Source organism: Kryptolebias marmoratus, linkage group LG2, assembly GCF_001649575.2.
Source record: "Kryptolebias marmoratus isolate JLee-2015 linkage group LG2, ASM164957v2, whole genome shotgun sequence".
In the NCBI taxonomy this organism is placed as follows: Eukaryota; Metazoa; Chordata; class Actinopteri; order Cyprinodontiformes; family Rivulidae; genus Kryptolebias; species Kryptolebias marmoratus.
In genome coordinates, this window is record NC_051431.1 from 35,642,164 (window position 1) to 35,659,653 (window position 17,490).

Here is a 17,490-nt window from a genome sequence, read left to right on the forward strand (position 1 = left end):
GGGCCCTCCTCTCCAGAACCCCCGAATAGACCTTACTAGGGAGGCTTAAGAGTGTGATCCCTCTGTAATTGGAACACACTCTCCGGTCCCCCTTTTTAAATAAGGGGACCACCACCCCGGTCTGCCAATCCAGAGGAACTGTCCCCGATGTCCACGCGATATTGCAGAGTCGTGTTAGGTTAGCCAACACAACCCTACAACATCCAGAGCCTTAAGGAACTCTGGGCAAATCTCATCCACACCCGGAGCCCTGCCACCGAGGAGCTTTTTAACCACCTCGGTGACCTCAGCATCGGAGATTGGAAATCCCGACCCAAAGTCCCCATGGTCTGCCTCCTGAATGGAAGTTGTGCTGGTGGGATTAAGGAGGTCTTCGAAGTATTCTGCCCACCAACCCACGACATTCCGAGTTGAGGTCAGCAGCACACCACCCCCACTATAAACAGTGTTGGTGCTGCATTGCTTTCCCCTCCTGAGACGCCGTATGGTGGACCAGAATCGCCTCAAATCTGTACGGAAGTCTTTTTCCATGGCCTCTCCAAACTCCTCCCATGCCCGAGTTTTTGCCTCAGCGACCACCCGAGCCGCATGCCGCTTGGACTGCCGGTACCCGTCAGTTGCTTCTGGAGTCCCACAGACCAAGACGGACCGGTAGGACTCCTCCTTCAGCCTGATGGCATCCCTCACTGCCGGTGTCCACCAGCGGGTTCGAGGGTTGCCGCCACGACAGGCACCAACTACCTTGTGGCCACAGCTCTGATAAGCTGCCTCAACAATGGAGGCATGGAACATGGCCCACTTGGGCTCAATGTCCCGCACCTCCCCCGGAAAATGTTGGAAGTTCTCCCGGAGGTGGGAGTTAAAGCGCCGCCTAACAGGAGACTCTGCCAGACGTTCCCAACTGACCCTCACAATACGTTTGGACCTGCCAGGTCTGACCAGCATCCTCCCCCACCAACGGAGCCAACTCACCACCAGGTAGTGGTCAGTTGACATCTACCACAAAACCATTAATTTATATTTATGCTTTCATGGTGCGTAAATCACATAAACGTATTTGTGATTTTACCGCTTACTAACTTGTTAAAAACAAGCAATAAGGCAATTTGAAAATGAAAGCTGACTGTTTACTAATCTATCTCTGGAGGAAGACAATGCCCTCTTGTTGCAGAAATTGACATTTAGCATCAAATAAGTTTATATCTAATTTGACAAATGTGACATCAAATAAATAAAAAAATACATTGCATACTGTGTCTAAACACATGAGTGTGCATTAAAAATATTTACCAAACAGATTTAAGAGTTTCAGCAAGTAATTGGAGCCCTGTAAAGTAATGCACTTCAGTAGTAATTGTAGTGTAAGTAGAAGATGAATTGCACATTACACATTACATTATAACATGTTAAAGTTATGCTGTACATTCTAAAAACAAATGTTTGTGTATTTCTCTATTGTTTTATGTTGCTACCTTGTTAATTTGACATTAGGCTGCCCTGTTTGCCATCGACCTGCTTTTTGAGAAGAGCTACGAAAGAAGACCTATATTTGTATGTTTATACTTCATTCATCTTTTGATTTTTGCTAACAATTCCAAGTTTTTAACTAGTTTAACATGTTTTATAACTGGCAGTTTCTTGCTAATAATAGGAAAAAAAAGTAAAATGCAGTGGCTTATTTAGCTTAAAGTTTGTCTAGTTTATTGCTGACATCAAATAGAGAAAATAGTATAATAACATTTGATATGTTTACAATATTTTATTGTAATTAAAATATGGGTTTATCTTATTTGCAAATAATTGCTTTCTGTTTATGTTTACGTTTTAGACAACATCAAACTTTTTCAGATGTAGGGTTGTAAATTATTTCTAGATAATGACACTTTTTGTAAAATGACATAGGAAACATTACTTAAAACCTGCTTGAAAATAGAAGAACTGTAAAATAAAGACATGAGTAGGTTTGAAGTTATTATTATTTATTTCTCCAGATTTCAGGGACAATTATTGACCGGAGTGGACGAACTCTGTCTGGTCAGACAGGGGAAGCATTTGTAGTGAGTGTATCCCATGCAAAGCCACTATGGTAAGTTACTTTATATCACAGCTAACACTTACCGCTAAGAGAATAGGTCAGGATTTAAAATTGGAAAAAAAATACTACTACAATTAAGCAGCACTTTGTTCCTCACTTTGTTGCAGTATTGGTCTTAACTGTGCCTTGGGGGCTGCAGAGATGAGACCATTTATTGAAGCCATTGGAAAAAGCACCACAGCTTTTGTAATTTGTTATCCCAATGCAGGTAATTTACACTCAGCCAAAACAGCTACACACAGGTAACATCTTAAACACTACAGCTGGCCTGAAAATCAAATCTAGTACACTTTAGCATTTGGGCTCCCTTAAGGTAGTAACTTAATGTGTTGCGACAAGTTGGCTAATGCTGGTGTAGATACTCAGTCATCCAGGGTAAATCCAAAAAAGGTTAAAAAACAAAAACAACTGGACTTCTATTCTGTAGCTGAAGATGTTTTGTTTCTCTTCCAATGAGCTTTCTCAATTCAAAAAACCGAGTGAGAAGTTCAATCTTTTAAAACTGAGATGTTATGTAAGCTAGATTCACATAAAAATTGACCTCACTCTCCTCACAATAGAGCCTTGTTAGGGTCTTTGCTAGCCTGACTTACAAATGGGCCACTGGTCACATGAATGAAGGTGTTGATTAGAGTGAAACTGACTGGGGAAGTGGCCCATTTGTAGAGGAGCAAAACGAGAAGCGAAACGTCTTCAGGTAAAGAATAGCGGTCCAGTTGTTTTTATTTTTTAATCTTTTTTAGATTTACCATTAGATTTAGTTGGCTAATTATATTTATGAGGGAGTCTCCCAAAAGTCTTGGGATGTTTGTAAGGGTTCTTAATTTCCTTGCATGGGTTTCAGAGGTGCCCAGCCTTGTCGCTTGAACTCTGAACATATAAAAAAAAAGAAGAAAAAAAAAGAATTGGAAACAAATTTTCTCTCAAAATAGTTGTCATATGCGTCTCCAACTTTCCTCAATTTAAATTTCATAAATTCTACAGCACCAGATTTATATTTTGACACCTGCATGGAAGCTTACCTCTGAGGCTTCAGCACTAAAGGTTTAGATCCAGAAACCACACCAACAATGATTAAAAAACAAACAAAAAAAAACAGGTCCAATTCTGTTATCTTCGTTTAAAATTGTACTGCAGTAGATGAAGTCAGAAACCTTGGGGTTGAGTTTTGGACGATGTCAGCGGAGGTGGGCAACAAAATAACTTGCATGGCATAGAATACAGTTTTGCAAGCCATGCACACAAAAATAGGCTGTTATTTTAAAAATTGTTCACTTAAAACAGGGCCACACAGCTCACTGATTGCCTGGACACAAACACTGCAACCAAAGGTTTGCCTATTTTCTTGCAATTTTGAATCTCCCAACCAGTTTCCAACAGTTGCAGTCTAGAGAGATACTACCTTTACGGAAAAATGCATTGGCCGTGATTCACTAAAAATATGCCATAACTCGTATTAGCTTCAAATTTTGCACATCATCTGACCCTATAGTCTGGTCAACCATAAAGTTAAGCAGTTCAGAAGTCTTTTAATGTCAGATCTCAGTTGTACTTATTATCCAATTTAAATATGATCTTTCACAAACACAGCAAACATAACTGTGACAAAAAGAAAGAGGAAAAGATGTGTTCTCTTAGCAAGCTCCAGGTTTTAACAGATGAAGCACAGAGAGACTCTTTAAAACTTCAGGTCACTGAATCAGGAAGGAATCATGGTCAAAACAGAACTTTGACATCAAAAGGAAAATTTTGTGCTTTTTGTCAATCATTGCATTTTTAAAATTTTCCTTGAATACTTGGGGAAAGAAATGGGTCCATCGATTTGATCCCAAATTAAGCCGTGCTGGTTCCCTGTGGGTAGGGTCAGGATCCCCCTCTCCCTTAGCACAGCTGCTGACCAAGGCAAACTGCCCTTTGTGTGTCAGAACTACATTGCACAGTGGTGACCGGTCTTCTTTACATGGTAGATAATTTTGGGCTATGTTTGTTAATCTCTGGTTTTGAAGCACTCTTTTAAAATGTTTTATAATCATAAGTTTTTGTAGTCTGAATGTAAAGCAAACAAGATTTTTCACGTTTCTACAAACTATTTGTAAATGCAACAATGTTTGACAGTCATCACAGAAAGAGAGGATGAATTGTGCTTTTTTTGATGTGTCTCATTTCTTTTTGTGAAGGCAACAGTGCAGCAGATTCCTTCGCTTCCTCTGTTTCTTCTCCGGAGATGCAATTACCACCACCTCTTTAGAGACATAATAGCTGGTGGTAAATGTGTCCCATAAACAACACTATCACAGTGCCTGGCCAAAAAAAAGTCACCACCAGGAAAAAAAAATTTACACTCTCTAATATTTTGTTGGACCGTGTTTAGCTTTGATTACGGCACGTATTTGCTGTGGCATTGTTTTGAGAAGCTTCTGCAATGTCACAAGATTCATTAACATCCAGTGTTACATAAATGTTTCATCAAGATCTTGCATTGATGATGGTGGTTGATGCATGCCAATGATTTGACCCCTCTCAAACAGACTGACATCTTTTCTACAACCTCGGATGTGTCATTTGACATGGTTGTTTAAAAATTGAGAAGCAACTCATTGCACCAGTTGGGGTAAATAATTTGTTGCCAGCTGAAACATTATGGCTCATGCAGTAATTATCCAATAGGAGGCTCGTACCTATTTGCTTCGTTAAATCCAGATGGCGACTTTTTTATTTGGCCAGGCAGTGTATTTTGGAATCCTGATTAGTGCCTGCACAATCCTTTGGTGAATCAGGGTTCTAGCTTTGGAAAATCATTTGCAATTTGAGGCTGTTACTGTTCAAAATTTTTGTTGTTTATTATTTTTTTACTTTAGTTTTCTAGTTGATTCTGTTGCTTCAACTAATAAGTATTCAATCACCTCTGCTCTAATTTATATAGCATGTTTTTACCTTTCAGGATGAATAGATTTCCTCATTTGTGTTTTTGCTAGGTCTTCCCAACACATTTGGAGGGTATGATGAAACTCCTCAAGTAACAGCGTCCAGTTTAAAGGTTTTAATCTATCAATTTTTTGTTTCAGTTGCTGTTTTTAAAAGATTGCATTGATGTGTCACATTTTAACTGTAAAGCATTTTACTATGAAATTTACTGATTTATACATTTCCTAATTTACACAGGGTGTTTTAACTGCAATAATTTTAGACCACCTCTAGTCGGTGCTATTGAGCTATGTGCTTTGTTTATTTTAAAATCTCCCTGTAGAAGAAGTTATACAGGAAGTTATGTTAGTAAATTTGAGTTCAGCATGCAGGGTCTTGTGAGGTCTAACTAATCCATCACCATCCATTACAAATCTGCCTTTAGATGGCACTATCTGTAAGTTTTATTAAGACATTAAGTTAAATATGTATACAAGTATGTGTACTTATGGAGCTGGAGTCAGCCAAGTGTGATAGTTATTTACCTGGTATGTCTTATTTGGAAATGGCAAAAGGAGTAGGTCCCATTGTGGAAAAACGGTCTTTCCACCTTTAAGATAAACGGATGTCTAGTGGGTCAAAGCATAAAGAGGACTACAAAGTAGCTTTTCTACCATTTTCTTTGTGGAGACCAGAGCTCGTAATGACCCAAGTTTCAACAGAAACATTCTCTCCACACCTCCATCAGAGAAGACCTGGTTTACAGTAAATGACAGAATAGATATCTCGGTGCACTAGACCTTTGTTTCAATACAAACCAACAAAGCTCTGGAAGACCCAAATAAAGAGTGCCCTATCCACCACAAACCTCACCCTTTATGCAAATGCAGAGGTTTCTTGATGATTGGAAAAGACTTCTTAAAGACAATACCATTTGCTTTCATTGCTGTGCTTCAACTGAACATCAAGCAAAAAACTGATGCAGAGTGCAACAGTCAGAAGCACATCACTGTATTTCATCCTGGCACAGTTATTCACTTAATTAAACAGAACCCTTTGTTGAAAGAGCATGATGGGGATGAAGAAGCTACAAGAAGTCAGGACATAACCAAGTGCACTGAAGTCTGTGGAACAGGATTCATTGGCAAATGTTCAAAAATTTACCTAGTAGATGTCTATCAAGATCAAAAAAAAGCATGATTTTTAGATGACCAAAGTAACAGATCTCTTTCGAAGACAGTTCTTTAAGCTTTAAGCTTTTCAACATTAAGGGATTGCAAGCGCTTATACCTTGGAAATATGTGCAGAATCAAAAGAAGCAACTGGAAGGAGAGCACATGGTTACACTGTTGAGTCAGTTGATGGAAAAGTCCATGTGTTACTACCTGCACTAATTGAATGCAATGACATGGCCAACAACCAATAGGAAATTGTGTGGTAATTATTACAGAATCCCATGACATCTGTGTCTGCATTTGAACACAGGTATTGGACTCTTTAGAATACTGCGTCTCATACAGTGTCTGACCGATTGACTTGAGCCAGACTGAGTTGACCATCAAATGTGTTGGCTGACTTTATCAGCAGAACATAGATGGCTGTGTTTGGAGAGGTGCCACAACCTGTAGGCACAAACTGATGAGTGGTACCACAGCCATATCATGAGATTCAGGGTGCTTTAATGGTACATTGCTTTGTTGGTGACATATTATGTCTGCATCTGTTACCTCTCCTGAGACAGCTTCTAATACAGTCTTTCAACAAGACACCTGTTCACACCTGATGTGTGTTTATGGACTGCCTGCATCATGCTAAGGCCTTCCTAGGGTCAGCCAGGTCCCCTTTTCCCAACCAAACATGTCTGGGATCAGCTTGGATATCAACTTTGACTCAAAGCTGATCTGCTGGATCATGAAGGCCAGTTCCAACTTTCTCTGCCATCTTCCTGCTTGATACAATATAAACAGCTTTGTTCTGCACACTAAGTGCTTAAATTCTTTTTCTAGTGAGTGTACAATTATCTCTAAAATTGTGCTCTGCAAGAGGGAAGTGTGATGAAGTGTCACCAAGTCTCAAGTTTCATATCCGTTTTAATTTTGTGGTAAAAACTTAAAGCTGTAATAGCTGTCAAAATACAAGATTTTTTAATGACTTTGATTTGAATTTTTATCCTTATAGCACAAGTTTTATAGCAATAAATGATTGTTTTGGGGTCAATGTTACTTAAACTCATCAGGGTTTTTGTAAAAATTGCCTTAGAAAACAGCCAACATTCCTTGCCTTTGTTTACAGCCAAATTCAACGATCAGGAAGGAAATTCTCCTGTTGGAGTTCAGAATATTTTGCACAGCTCATTTGCATAAGTTCTGAGCCACAACTTTTGCTTTAACACTCTCCATCTCTCGATGTCCTCCCCCCACATTACTCCACATCTGTCAATTCTCATTACAGCTTTTAATCACTATTTCTTTTTAGAAGAAGGGAGAATAACTGTCAACCTGAAGTCTCTGATTTTATTGTTATACCTATGACTTAGTTTACTTCCAAAGATTATTTTATTGACTCAATATCTGCTGCGCACCAAAACTGTCCAAAGTGTACTCTTCAATGTTCAAATGTAAACAGAAGACTGATTGTTTGAGTCATGTGACCGCGGCGAGGGATGCAGTAGCGCCGCAGCTTTTTTCATAAATACAGTTTTTTACCACGTTTTTAGATCAACACTTTTTGCCTAGTAGGAAACGATGGCTGCATTCTCTAAGAAACATTCTGCTAAACAAACTTAAGAACAGCTTAATATCTGTTCTGTTGACAACAAAGAACTGGCTAGACTAGGTAAGCTAGCTGTAGCAGATGCTATCAAGGAGGCCATTCCCACGCTGGTGGATGAAGTAGTCACCCAACTTTCAACCAAAACTCAAGCAATGCTGGCAGAACAGAACGCTGCGTTTCGGTCCAAGATGTTAACTATCCAAGCGGACACCTCAACGTGCATGGAACATTTGGAAGCCACCCAAGGCCGTATGACCGAGCTAGATAACCGCCTCTCGACATCGATGGGCAAGCTAACTACACAGTGCGCTACGCTGGAGGATAAGGTGGCGGATTTGGAGGATAGATCCTGCAGAGACATTTTGAGGATACTTGGGATCCCTGAAAATCCTGAAACGGCTAACCTACCTCCTCGATGCCATTCCAAAATGGTTCCCAGAGCTGGGATCAGTAGAAATCATGCGAGCACACCGAGTGGGTCCAGCAAAGGAAGATGCCAACCATAAGCTTATTCCACGTCCCCTCCTACTGAAGCTGCTGAGATTCACCGTCAGAGATAATATTCTGGGTGCCGCTTGGAAAACGATGGTAAAACTGGATGGTTCTCCTATTCGCGTCACTCCGGATTACAGCACGCGCACCTTCAGACGCAGTCTGGCTTTTTCTAGCGTGATCGGTGTCTTGCAGAAGCTGGATTTTCACACCTTCTTGCCTTATCCAGCCAAACTGAAAGTGATGCACGGTGGAACCACCTATATTTTTGAGACCCCACAGATGGCTGAGAAGTTTGCTAATTCCATGAAGGAATGAGTCTTTTTTGAGGTAACAGACAGATTTTCTGTTGTTGCATCGCTAACCGCGTCGGCAAAGCAACTCAATCGGTGCCAGGTTAAATATTGTTTGGGCCGATGTCTCCTTATTTTGTAACTGCATTATTGTATATTTTATTTTTTCACGTTAGTTGAAAGAGCTCTTTTTTCCTTTTTCTTATCTTTTCTTCTATTTTGCTGTTGTTGTTGTTGATCATAATATTTGCATGTAATGCTGGGCTTACTACTAGATTTTAACTAAAATTAGACCTACATTACTTAATTAATAACTACATAAAGTGGTAAACTCTTGACTTAATTAAAGATGGGAGGTCTGTGGGTTCTGAGGGAAATCACTCTAGGATCATGGGTTCAATGTTTTGGTGTAATCTACGCTCATTAAGAGCTGTTTGTTATGTTGAATATTATATTATGGATGTTCTGCCCTCCAACGTTTCTTGGAGTGCTTTGGGGCTATGGCGACAAGGTTATATGGGTGGGTACTGATCTCTAATATGGTTGTCACTGTCTGGATTTTGCATCTTTGATTCATGGCATTATTTTTCATTGGCTACACTGTATCTTGCAAATGATAATATGTTCTCTGTAACATGACGAAGTTCCATGTTATAAGCTGGAACGTTAATGGACTGAATGGGCAAGTCAAGCGTGCAGCCTGCTTAGACCTTTTTCGTAGGCACTCAGTGGATATAGCTTTCATACAGGAATCACACTTAAGATCTAGAGATACACAGCGCTTTGCAAATAAATTTTACTACACAGATGCATCGGCTTCATTAAGCTCTAAAAATAGAGGGTCATTAATAGTGCTAAAACGCAATCTCTCACTGAACATATTAAGGAAATATGGACGTGAGGACGGCAGGGTTTTATACCTCACAACCATCATCGCAGGTCACAAAATTGCCTTTATCTCGATCTATGCCCCATCTTCATATGAACCGGATTTCTTCCCTAAATTGATTTCAGTTCTGACACAAATACATGACTATTCATTTATTATTGGTGCTGACATGAACGCTTGTCAGTTTAACGCTAGACAAATCTGCGCGTCTTTCCACTCCCACACAAATACGATCATCTAAAGAACTGCAAGACTTCCTTTCACAACATTGCATGAGCTCACCTTACGCTTAGAAATACCCCTCCCAAAGCCTCACATTGGCGACTCAACATATCACTTTTTAGGAATGAAGAGTTCTGCAATGTCTTTTGTAGCACTTTAAAAACATTTATAGAACTCAATGCTGGCTCGATAGAGGATGCAAGACTTCTGTGGGATGCGATTAAAGGATCAATTAGAAACAACAATTTCCTTCTCATCTGATCTTAAGAAAAATCATCTTCAGAAAATAGGCAAACTAGAGAAAACCCTTAACAAACTTGAATCAGAAAGACAGGACAAACAGAATGATGAGCTATCAGGGAAAATATCTGTGACCAGGACAGAGTTAAATTCATTGTTAAGACAAAGAGCTGAATTCCTGATTCATAAAACCAGAAGGAATTACTATTTTAATGGCTCTAGACTGAGCCACTTACTAGCCTTAAGACTGAAACAGAATGTCAAGTACTCTAACATTGTGGCCATTCAGACACCTACCAGTACCCTAGCTGAACCCTGCAATATCAATTTGGCATTCGAAACTTATTATTTTTCCCTTTACTCCTCTGAAGTAGCATTGAATGCTGGAAAATGTGAGCAGTTTTTTCAAAATCTTTAGCTCCCTACTCTTGCTGATCAGGATTCAGAAAAACGTAGGAAGAAAGGTAAATCCCCGAGTTGGGACGGTATCCCACCAGAGTTATACTTCACCTTCTGGGACATACTCAGCCCACCATTGTAAGACAAGATTAATAGGGCAATTGCCAAAGGTTCACTCAATTCAAGTACCAATGCCGTGATAATTACATTGCTTCTTAAGCCTAATAAAGATCCAGCACAATGCAGTAACTACAGACCCCTTTCCCTCTTAAATGGGGATGTCAAACTCTATTTACCTAGACCAGGGGTGTCCAAAGTTGGTCCTCGAGGGCCGGCATCCTGCATGTTTTAGTTTTCTCCCTGGTTTTACACACCTGGATCAAATGATGGCTCATTAGAAGGCCTAAGCAGAACACTGACTTGCTGAGGAGGTTGTTACAACCACTAGGGAGAGAACTAAAACATGCAGGATGCCGGCCCTCGAGGACCGACTTTGGACACCCCTGACCTAGACTGATACATAATGATCAGACTGGATTTATAAAAGGCAGATTGGCATCTGACAATTTACGGCGCTTGCTACGCATTATTCACGCAGCAAGACAACTGATTCCCCATGCTCTGTCTTATCTCTTGATGCAGAAAAAGCATTTGACAGACTGGAATGGCCTTATCTTTGGGCCACCTTGGACAATTTTAAATTAGGCCTGCAATTTATCCTAATGGTTAAGGTTCTCTATGCTAACTCGTCAGTGATGGTGTATACTGGTAATACTTGTTCCTCTCTATTCCCCATACTAATGGGCACACGCCAGGGCTGTCCCCTCTACCCATTACCTTTTGCCCTCTCCTTCGAACCACTAGCCCAGAAAATGAGACAACACCCCCCAGTTCTTCCTATTTTAGTCGAGGGCACTGAGCATCACATATCTTTATATACAGACGATATTTTACTCTATATTGGTGACAGAGGGTCCTCTTTAACACATTTACTATCCATCTTTGATCTGTTCGGCTCACTATCTGGTTATATAATTAACTGGAGCAAGTCGTCATTGTTGCATCTAAATTCAGTCACACCAACCCTTCCCTTGCCATCTGGCATACCAGTGGTGAGCCATTTTAGATACCTTGGGATTTACATCTCTCCCTCCATATCTCATATAGCTTCATATAATTTCCAGAGTGCATTTAACCTTATAGAGAAAGACCTACAATGTTGGTCAAAACTCCCTAATTCTCTTCAGGCCCGTGTGTCAGTAAATAAAATGGATGTTCTTCCGCGTGTCAACTTTTACTCTTTAATGATTCCTCTTGCACCGCCAAGGGGCAACTGGGGAAAAGCTACACTCTCTCGTATCTAAATTCATTTGGAATGTGAAGAAACCCCGTTTGAAACTAAGAACAATTCAATGAGATAAAACACGTGGGGGCTTGGGTCTACCGAATTTCAAGATGTATTTTTGGTCCTTCGTGCTCTGACCTGTACTTGTGTGGTTTAACACTGAGGCATCTGTTTCTTGGAAACCACTTTAAGAAATTCTATCCAAACCATACAGACTGCAAGATTTGGTGTATTCTAATATACCTCCTAAAAAGACTAAGTCACAATTAGGGCCCATAATTTCTTTTCTTCTTAGAACCTGTCATTCAGTGTTAAATCACACAAACACCAAACTGAAATGGCATAAACACTCTCCTATATTTAATAACTTTTCCATCCTTATTGGGAACAAGCCATTCATCTTCCCTAGGTGGAGGGATAGGGGTATCAATATTTTCGGAGACCTTATGAACAATGATGGCCTGCGCTCTTTTAGTGACCTACAAACTAGATAAAATCTACCAGGTTCGACATTCTCCTTTTATTTACAACTCAGATCGGCCATGAAAGCATACGGCGTACCATGGGGTGTCCGTCTACCAGCTCATCCCCTACAAGAATGGTAGATTGTCTTTCAGGATACTTTTGCAAAAGGAGAAGTCACTCGAGCATGACCTTTTGGGTCAAACCCAAGCGAGTTCTAAAGTCCTGTTGCAGTAGCACCTTTTTTTTTAAGAACAAGGAATAGGTGGGGGCTGTGGCGAAATAGGTCAGGACCGATTCCACCACACAGATTAATCACACAGATGAAACTTACAGCATGTTGTGAAACACTCTGTCTATCTATAGTGATACAAAGATTATCAGAGTTTCAGTGACGCTACTTGGGTGATTGGCTGGCGCCTGTAAGCACGATAAAATGTAAACATGATACAAATGAACTCAATATCTCTGACATTCAGTGTGACACGTAGGCATGTTTTGCACATAAGCACAAAGGCTGGTAATATTGAAAAACCCTAACAAAGAACTTCTGGCACCGCGGGGTCAGGCACATGGGACCGCATCTAAATTATATAAATTTATTTCGGATCCTCGAGCTAGGCTCCCCGTAAAAAAATATATGGGGGAGAGACCTGTCCTTTATAGGAGACATAGAAATCTGCTTGGATACAGTATGGGAAAACCTCCACAACACATCCAAAATCCCTGATCACCAGCTTATACACTTTAAATTTATACATAGGATGTACTTAACACCCAGGAAATGTTACGCTATGAAAACTATCACATCTCCTATCTGTGACCTACGTACACTTAAAACTTCAGGCTCTTTCATGCACATGTATTGGGATTGTACCAGTGTTGAATAATATGCTTCAAACTAATATTCAATTATCACCTTCTTTATTCTTGCTCAATGACAATTCCACTTTAGAACTTTCCTCTCAACAAAAGCGCATACTGTGGGCAGGCCTCTCTGCAGCTAAGAAAATGTTGACACTACGATGGCAACCACCACACTTATTACCTTGGCCACAATGGGCCAACTCCTTCCTTGACATTGTTATGATGGAGAGATCAGTGGCCAGGATGCACGCGGCCAGCCAAAAAATGATCAGAGCATGGGACGCTGCTTATTCTTTGGTTAAAGAAAGAGTGCAGCATAACTCTATGTAAGCTTCTTAATTTGTAACCGTAAATGATGAGTCCATCTTCTCAATTGGCCACTTCCATATTTGCTATTTTTTCTTCATTTTGAGATCTTGGGGAACGGGGTCGCCATGGCGTTGTATGTTAATTGGAACAGGGGGTTTACATAAACCTTTCTATTTCAATGTCTTATTCCACCTATTGTAATTATGCTGTACTCTAAATGTTCTTGTGGATGTAAAACAACTTAAAATAAAAACATTTGATTGCAAAAAGAAGACTGATTGTTTGCAACAGAACATAACTGCTGATTTGGCTCACATATTACAATATATGCCTTAGACTAGACTATTTGTCTACATCATAATTTGCAAATACACATAATAATAATGCGTATTTAGTGGTTGTTTTTAACATATATGATACACGAATACGAAAACTTCTAATTAAAAACTGAAAAAAATGGCATATTTTGACATCTAGAATGGCTTTAATGAACATTAGAAATTTGCATATTAAAAAAGAATTTTACAAGAATAAACAAGTGCATCAAATCACAAGCAATGCCTTCATTCACAGAAACTGACTATTTTAAATTGTTTTAAACAACAATTGGATTCCTGATATAAACGTCTGATATTTTGTGTTTTTGTATCAGTTGAATTTGTGGTGTCAGAGTAACACATTTCTATGCTTGTTTAATAAAGTAGTATATTTTAAATAAAATGTGTTTGCCTGGTTGAGCTGCGGCTTCACTGTTGCTGTCCTCTCAGATGGCCATCATTTGTACTTTTGCAGGAATTTGTCATGGATGGACTAGTGAACGTTGTAGGAGGATGTTGTGGTACCACTCCATCACACATTAGGTCCGTATAATGTCTCTTGAGTGCTTCTTGGTAGATGTGTCTAAAGTTTTAGTTGAATTCTTTTCATTTTCAACACAGAGCCATATCTGAAGCAGTCAAACACTGCCAACCGAGAGTTCCTGTTGCTGCTATTTATCAAGATCACTTGCTGCTCTCAGGTATTATAATTTATTGTCTTCTTAGCTTAGTACTTTGTCTCCAATAGGTTTATCTGCTAAAGCATTTTTTAAACTTATTTCATCTAAGCTTGTCTTCCTTTAACTCAATAATTGATTAAGATTATCTGCTTGATTTATAAATTTACTATGCAATAGATTTAATAAAACATTCCTGTGATTTTTTTATTTTACTGTTACTGAAAGAAAAGAAAACTCTAGACAATCTAATATTCATACCTGATTTTTATTAATCTTCTAGTGCTCTGTCTGTCGTTTCCTTATGTGTCATGTTTAAGGGATCACACTGACCTGCTGGCACACGAAGATGCCTTGCTTATTGTCCGATTCAGAGTGCCCAGAGCCATTCTTTTAAAACTGTCCTGAACTGGCTTCAGCCTTACACAGGGAAAGTAGGAGAATCCTACTGTCAGTGCCATTTCAAGTCCTCATCACGTTGGGGTTCATTGCAACCAGTGCCTTTCAGAGGGACCTGGTTGACAGGTCGGATATTTTACAGTTGCCTCTGAGCCATGCCATACCATCCGTATAGGACAGCCTCATCCATATGATGCACAGATATATCAAATTTCCCCTACACCTAGAGTAAAACGCTCCATCAAGCTCAGCGACTCATTTCTTAACATAATCAATTCAATGATTAAGCCTCTAAGTTTTACCAAGACCCTGAGTGAATCTGTGTTTAGTCTTCTTTTGGCTGCTCCTTTCTGCAGGGGTCGTCACAGCAAGGAAACTTGCATGAAAGAGTTTTCAATTATTTTATGCCGGATGCCCTTCCTGACGCGACTTGGGCTCGAACCTGCAGCCTTAGGATTACAAGACTATGGCACTGACCGAGCTACTGCAGCCCCCAACTCTGTGTTTACTGTAATTATGTTATTAAACACACGTGCAAAGTTGGAAATGCCTCAGCCTGCTGGCAGATCTGTGCCTCTGGTTAACATCATTTATTTACAATAACAGTGTGTAACTAATGCAACTTTTACACGGCCCCCAATTCAGAAGTCCGGCTCTACTCCGCTTTACTCTGTTTGGCTTGATAAAGAATGCATCGCGTTCACACCGGCCAGTTTGGTCGGTAGCAGAGGAACGCCTCCTTGTGTTGCGGGGGCCGGGGCCACGGCGCGGGGGGGTGCGCTACCGAAACAACAGCGTAAGCTTACCCTGCAACGTTTATGCCGTCTGTCCCGCAGCTAAAGGCGCTGTAAAGCCTGAAATCTCCGGCGGATAACAGCTGTCCTACTCCGCGCAACAATCGCGGCATCCAGAGCATTTCTTCCACTGCGCCTCTCTTCCTGAAGTTTCAGCAGAATCCCCAAAAGTAAAAAAAAAGCAACAACACAGGGCCAACGTTGTCTATAGCACTTCTGTTGTTTCCACAAACGGCGCCAAGTTTTCGGTAGCCCCCCCCCGCAACTGACACATTTATTTTAAATGTATCAATTTAAACAACAAAGAGTTTGTTTGTTTTTTCAATTGACAATTGTCTGCTCTGTTCAGGAAAAACTTTTTTTAATTTTTTAATTTATTTTTGTCTTTTTCTGTGAAATGCAGGTTTGGAGCCGTTCAGAATTGGCCCATTCACAAACTTTGTAAACATTGGCGAGCGCTGCAACGTGGCTGGATCACGCAGGTTTGCCAAACTGATCATGGCTGCACAATATGAGGTTACGTTTATATTTTATTTAAAATCACAAAAAACTAAATAGATTGAATTTATCTTCATGCGTACGACGGAGAGATTCTGATTTATTTTTTTCAAGGGGGTGTATTTTTGTGTTTGTCCTCCAGGAGGCTCTGAGCATTGCAAAGGCCCAGGTGGAGATGGGAGCTCAGATCTTGGATATAAACATGGATGAGGGCATGCTGGATGGACCGAAAGCTATGGCCAGATTTTGTAGCTTCATTGCCTCTGAGCCAGATATTGCACGGGTAGGAAACACACAAACATAAACTAAATGAACAGTACAAACTTGTAAAGAGTATTTTTATCCCTTCTTTCTTCACATGTTCCTTTATTACGTAAACAGATAATGGAAAAAAATGAGGAAAAAATAACGAAAAAATAACTATTTTAGTTATTGTATTTGGTTTAGCCAAACCAAATACAATAACTAAAATAGGTGTATGTTATAAAGCTAAATTGGGGCCAAATGTTTTGTTAATTTGAAAAAAGAAATTTCAATTGAAAAACTAAAACTTGAAATTGAAAGCTTGAGCTTTAGTCCAAAACTTGAAAAATTCAATCATGTATTCAAACTAAAAATAAGCGTGCCATTTTTTTTTCAGTTTAAATAAAATATTGATTTAATGTTGGAAATATTTTGAATAAATTATTAAATTTTATTTTTCACTTTTCCACATTTTGATATTTGAGGACTTTTTTTCCAAGTCTTTTTTTCCACGTCCAGATCTATTTTTTACTTTCAAATCAGTTCATTTTAGCTTCAGACTTTTGACCCCGATTTTGCATAGGGGGCATGGATTCAGCTGAGAGGGGCGTTGAATCATCAGTGACAGTCTAACAAAGATGGAAGGTGACTCGTGTCACTCATGTTGCCTTTGTCACTTTACTTACATTATAATTATTATTTTCCAAAACATTTTGTTTTTGTAAATGTCTACAATAATGTTTCTATAATATTTAAGACTTTGTTTGATTATTTGAATATCTCATAATTTCTGTTGACAGACACCACAACAACTGTTGAGAAATATTTTCGTTTAATTTAAAGGAGTTATGTATTGGACATATGTCTTATAACTTGAACGATTCATTAGAGAACACTTTACTGTGCACTTTGACTAAGGGCATGTACGCAGTATACTCCTGTTTACATGAAAACCTTTGGGAAGTGACCCATATGCAGAAAAAGGCTCTTAAATGTGTGGTGGGGGCATAAGGGGTAATATGGTTAAATGTAGAAAGACGTTTTAGTCAAAAATTATCTTTTTTGTTTTAATCCCTTTGTAGCAGCTCCCCAGCACTTGAATAAATTTGCGCAGTCTCGACGGGTGATTTTTTTCCGTTTGTTTATTAGGGTTCCAAGCCCGCGAAAGCAAGCGGGCGGCCAATGCAAGGCATGGCCGTTCGCCTGCTCCCAGCGGAGCAGGGAACCCTATTGTTTTTGTAACGATTTTTCAAAATTGTGTATTATTATTATT

General features: G+C 39.6%; 1 protein-coding gene across 4 annotated transcripts in view; it reads left to right on the forward strand.

The window, feature by feature from the left end:
- The window catches only part of mtr (5-methyltetrahydrofolate-homocysteine methyltransferase), a 98,897-nt gene that overhangs the window by 21,773 nt on the left and 59,634 nt on the right, over positions 1-17,490 (forward strand). For 2 of the 4 annotated variants that reach the window (XM_037980812.1, XM_037980815.1), the window contains exons 7-14: positions 1,492-1,551; positions 1,992-2,086; positions 2,203-2,303; positions 5,071-5,132; positions 14,082-14,149; positions 14,228-14,307; positions 15,880-15,992; positions 16,117-16,257. In XM_037980812.1, coding sequence (XP_037836740.1) covers positions 1,492-1,551; positions 1,992-2,086; positions 2,203-2,303; positions 5,071-5,132; positions 14,082-14,149; positions 14,228-14,307; positions 15,880-15,992; positions 16,117-16,257 — 720 coding nt within the window. Of the gene's footprint in view, positions 1-266; positions 979-1,491; positions 1,552-1,991; positions 2,087-2,202; positions 2,304-5,070; positions 5,133-14,081; positions 14,150-14,227; positions 14,308-15,879; positions 15,993-16,116; positions 16,258-17,490 lie in introns of those variants that run through there. The other 2 variants (XM_037980821.1, XM_037980824.1) reach the window with 2 other exon arrangements.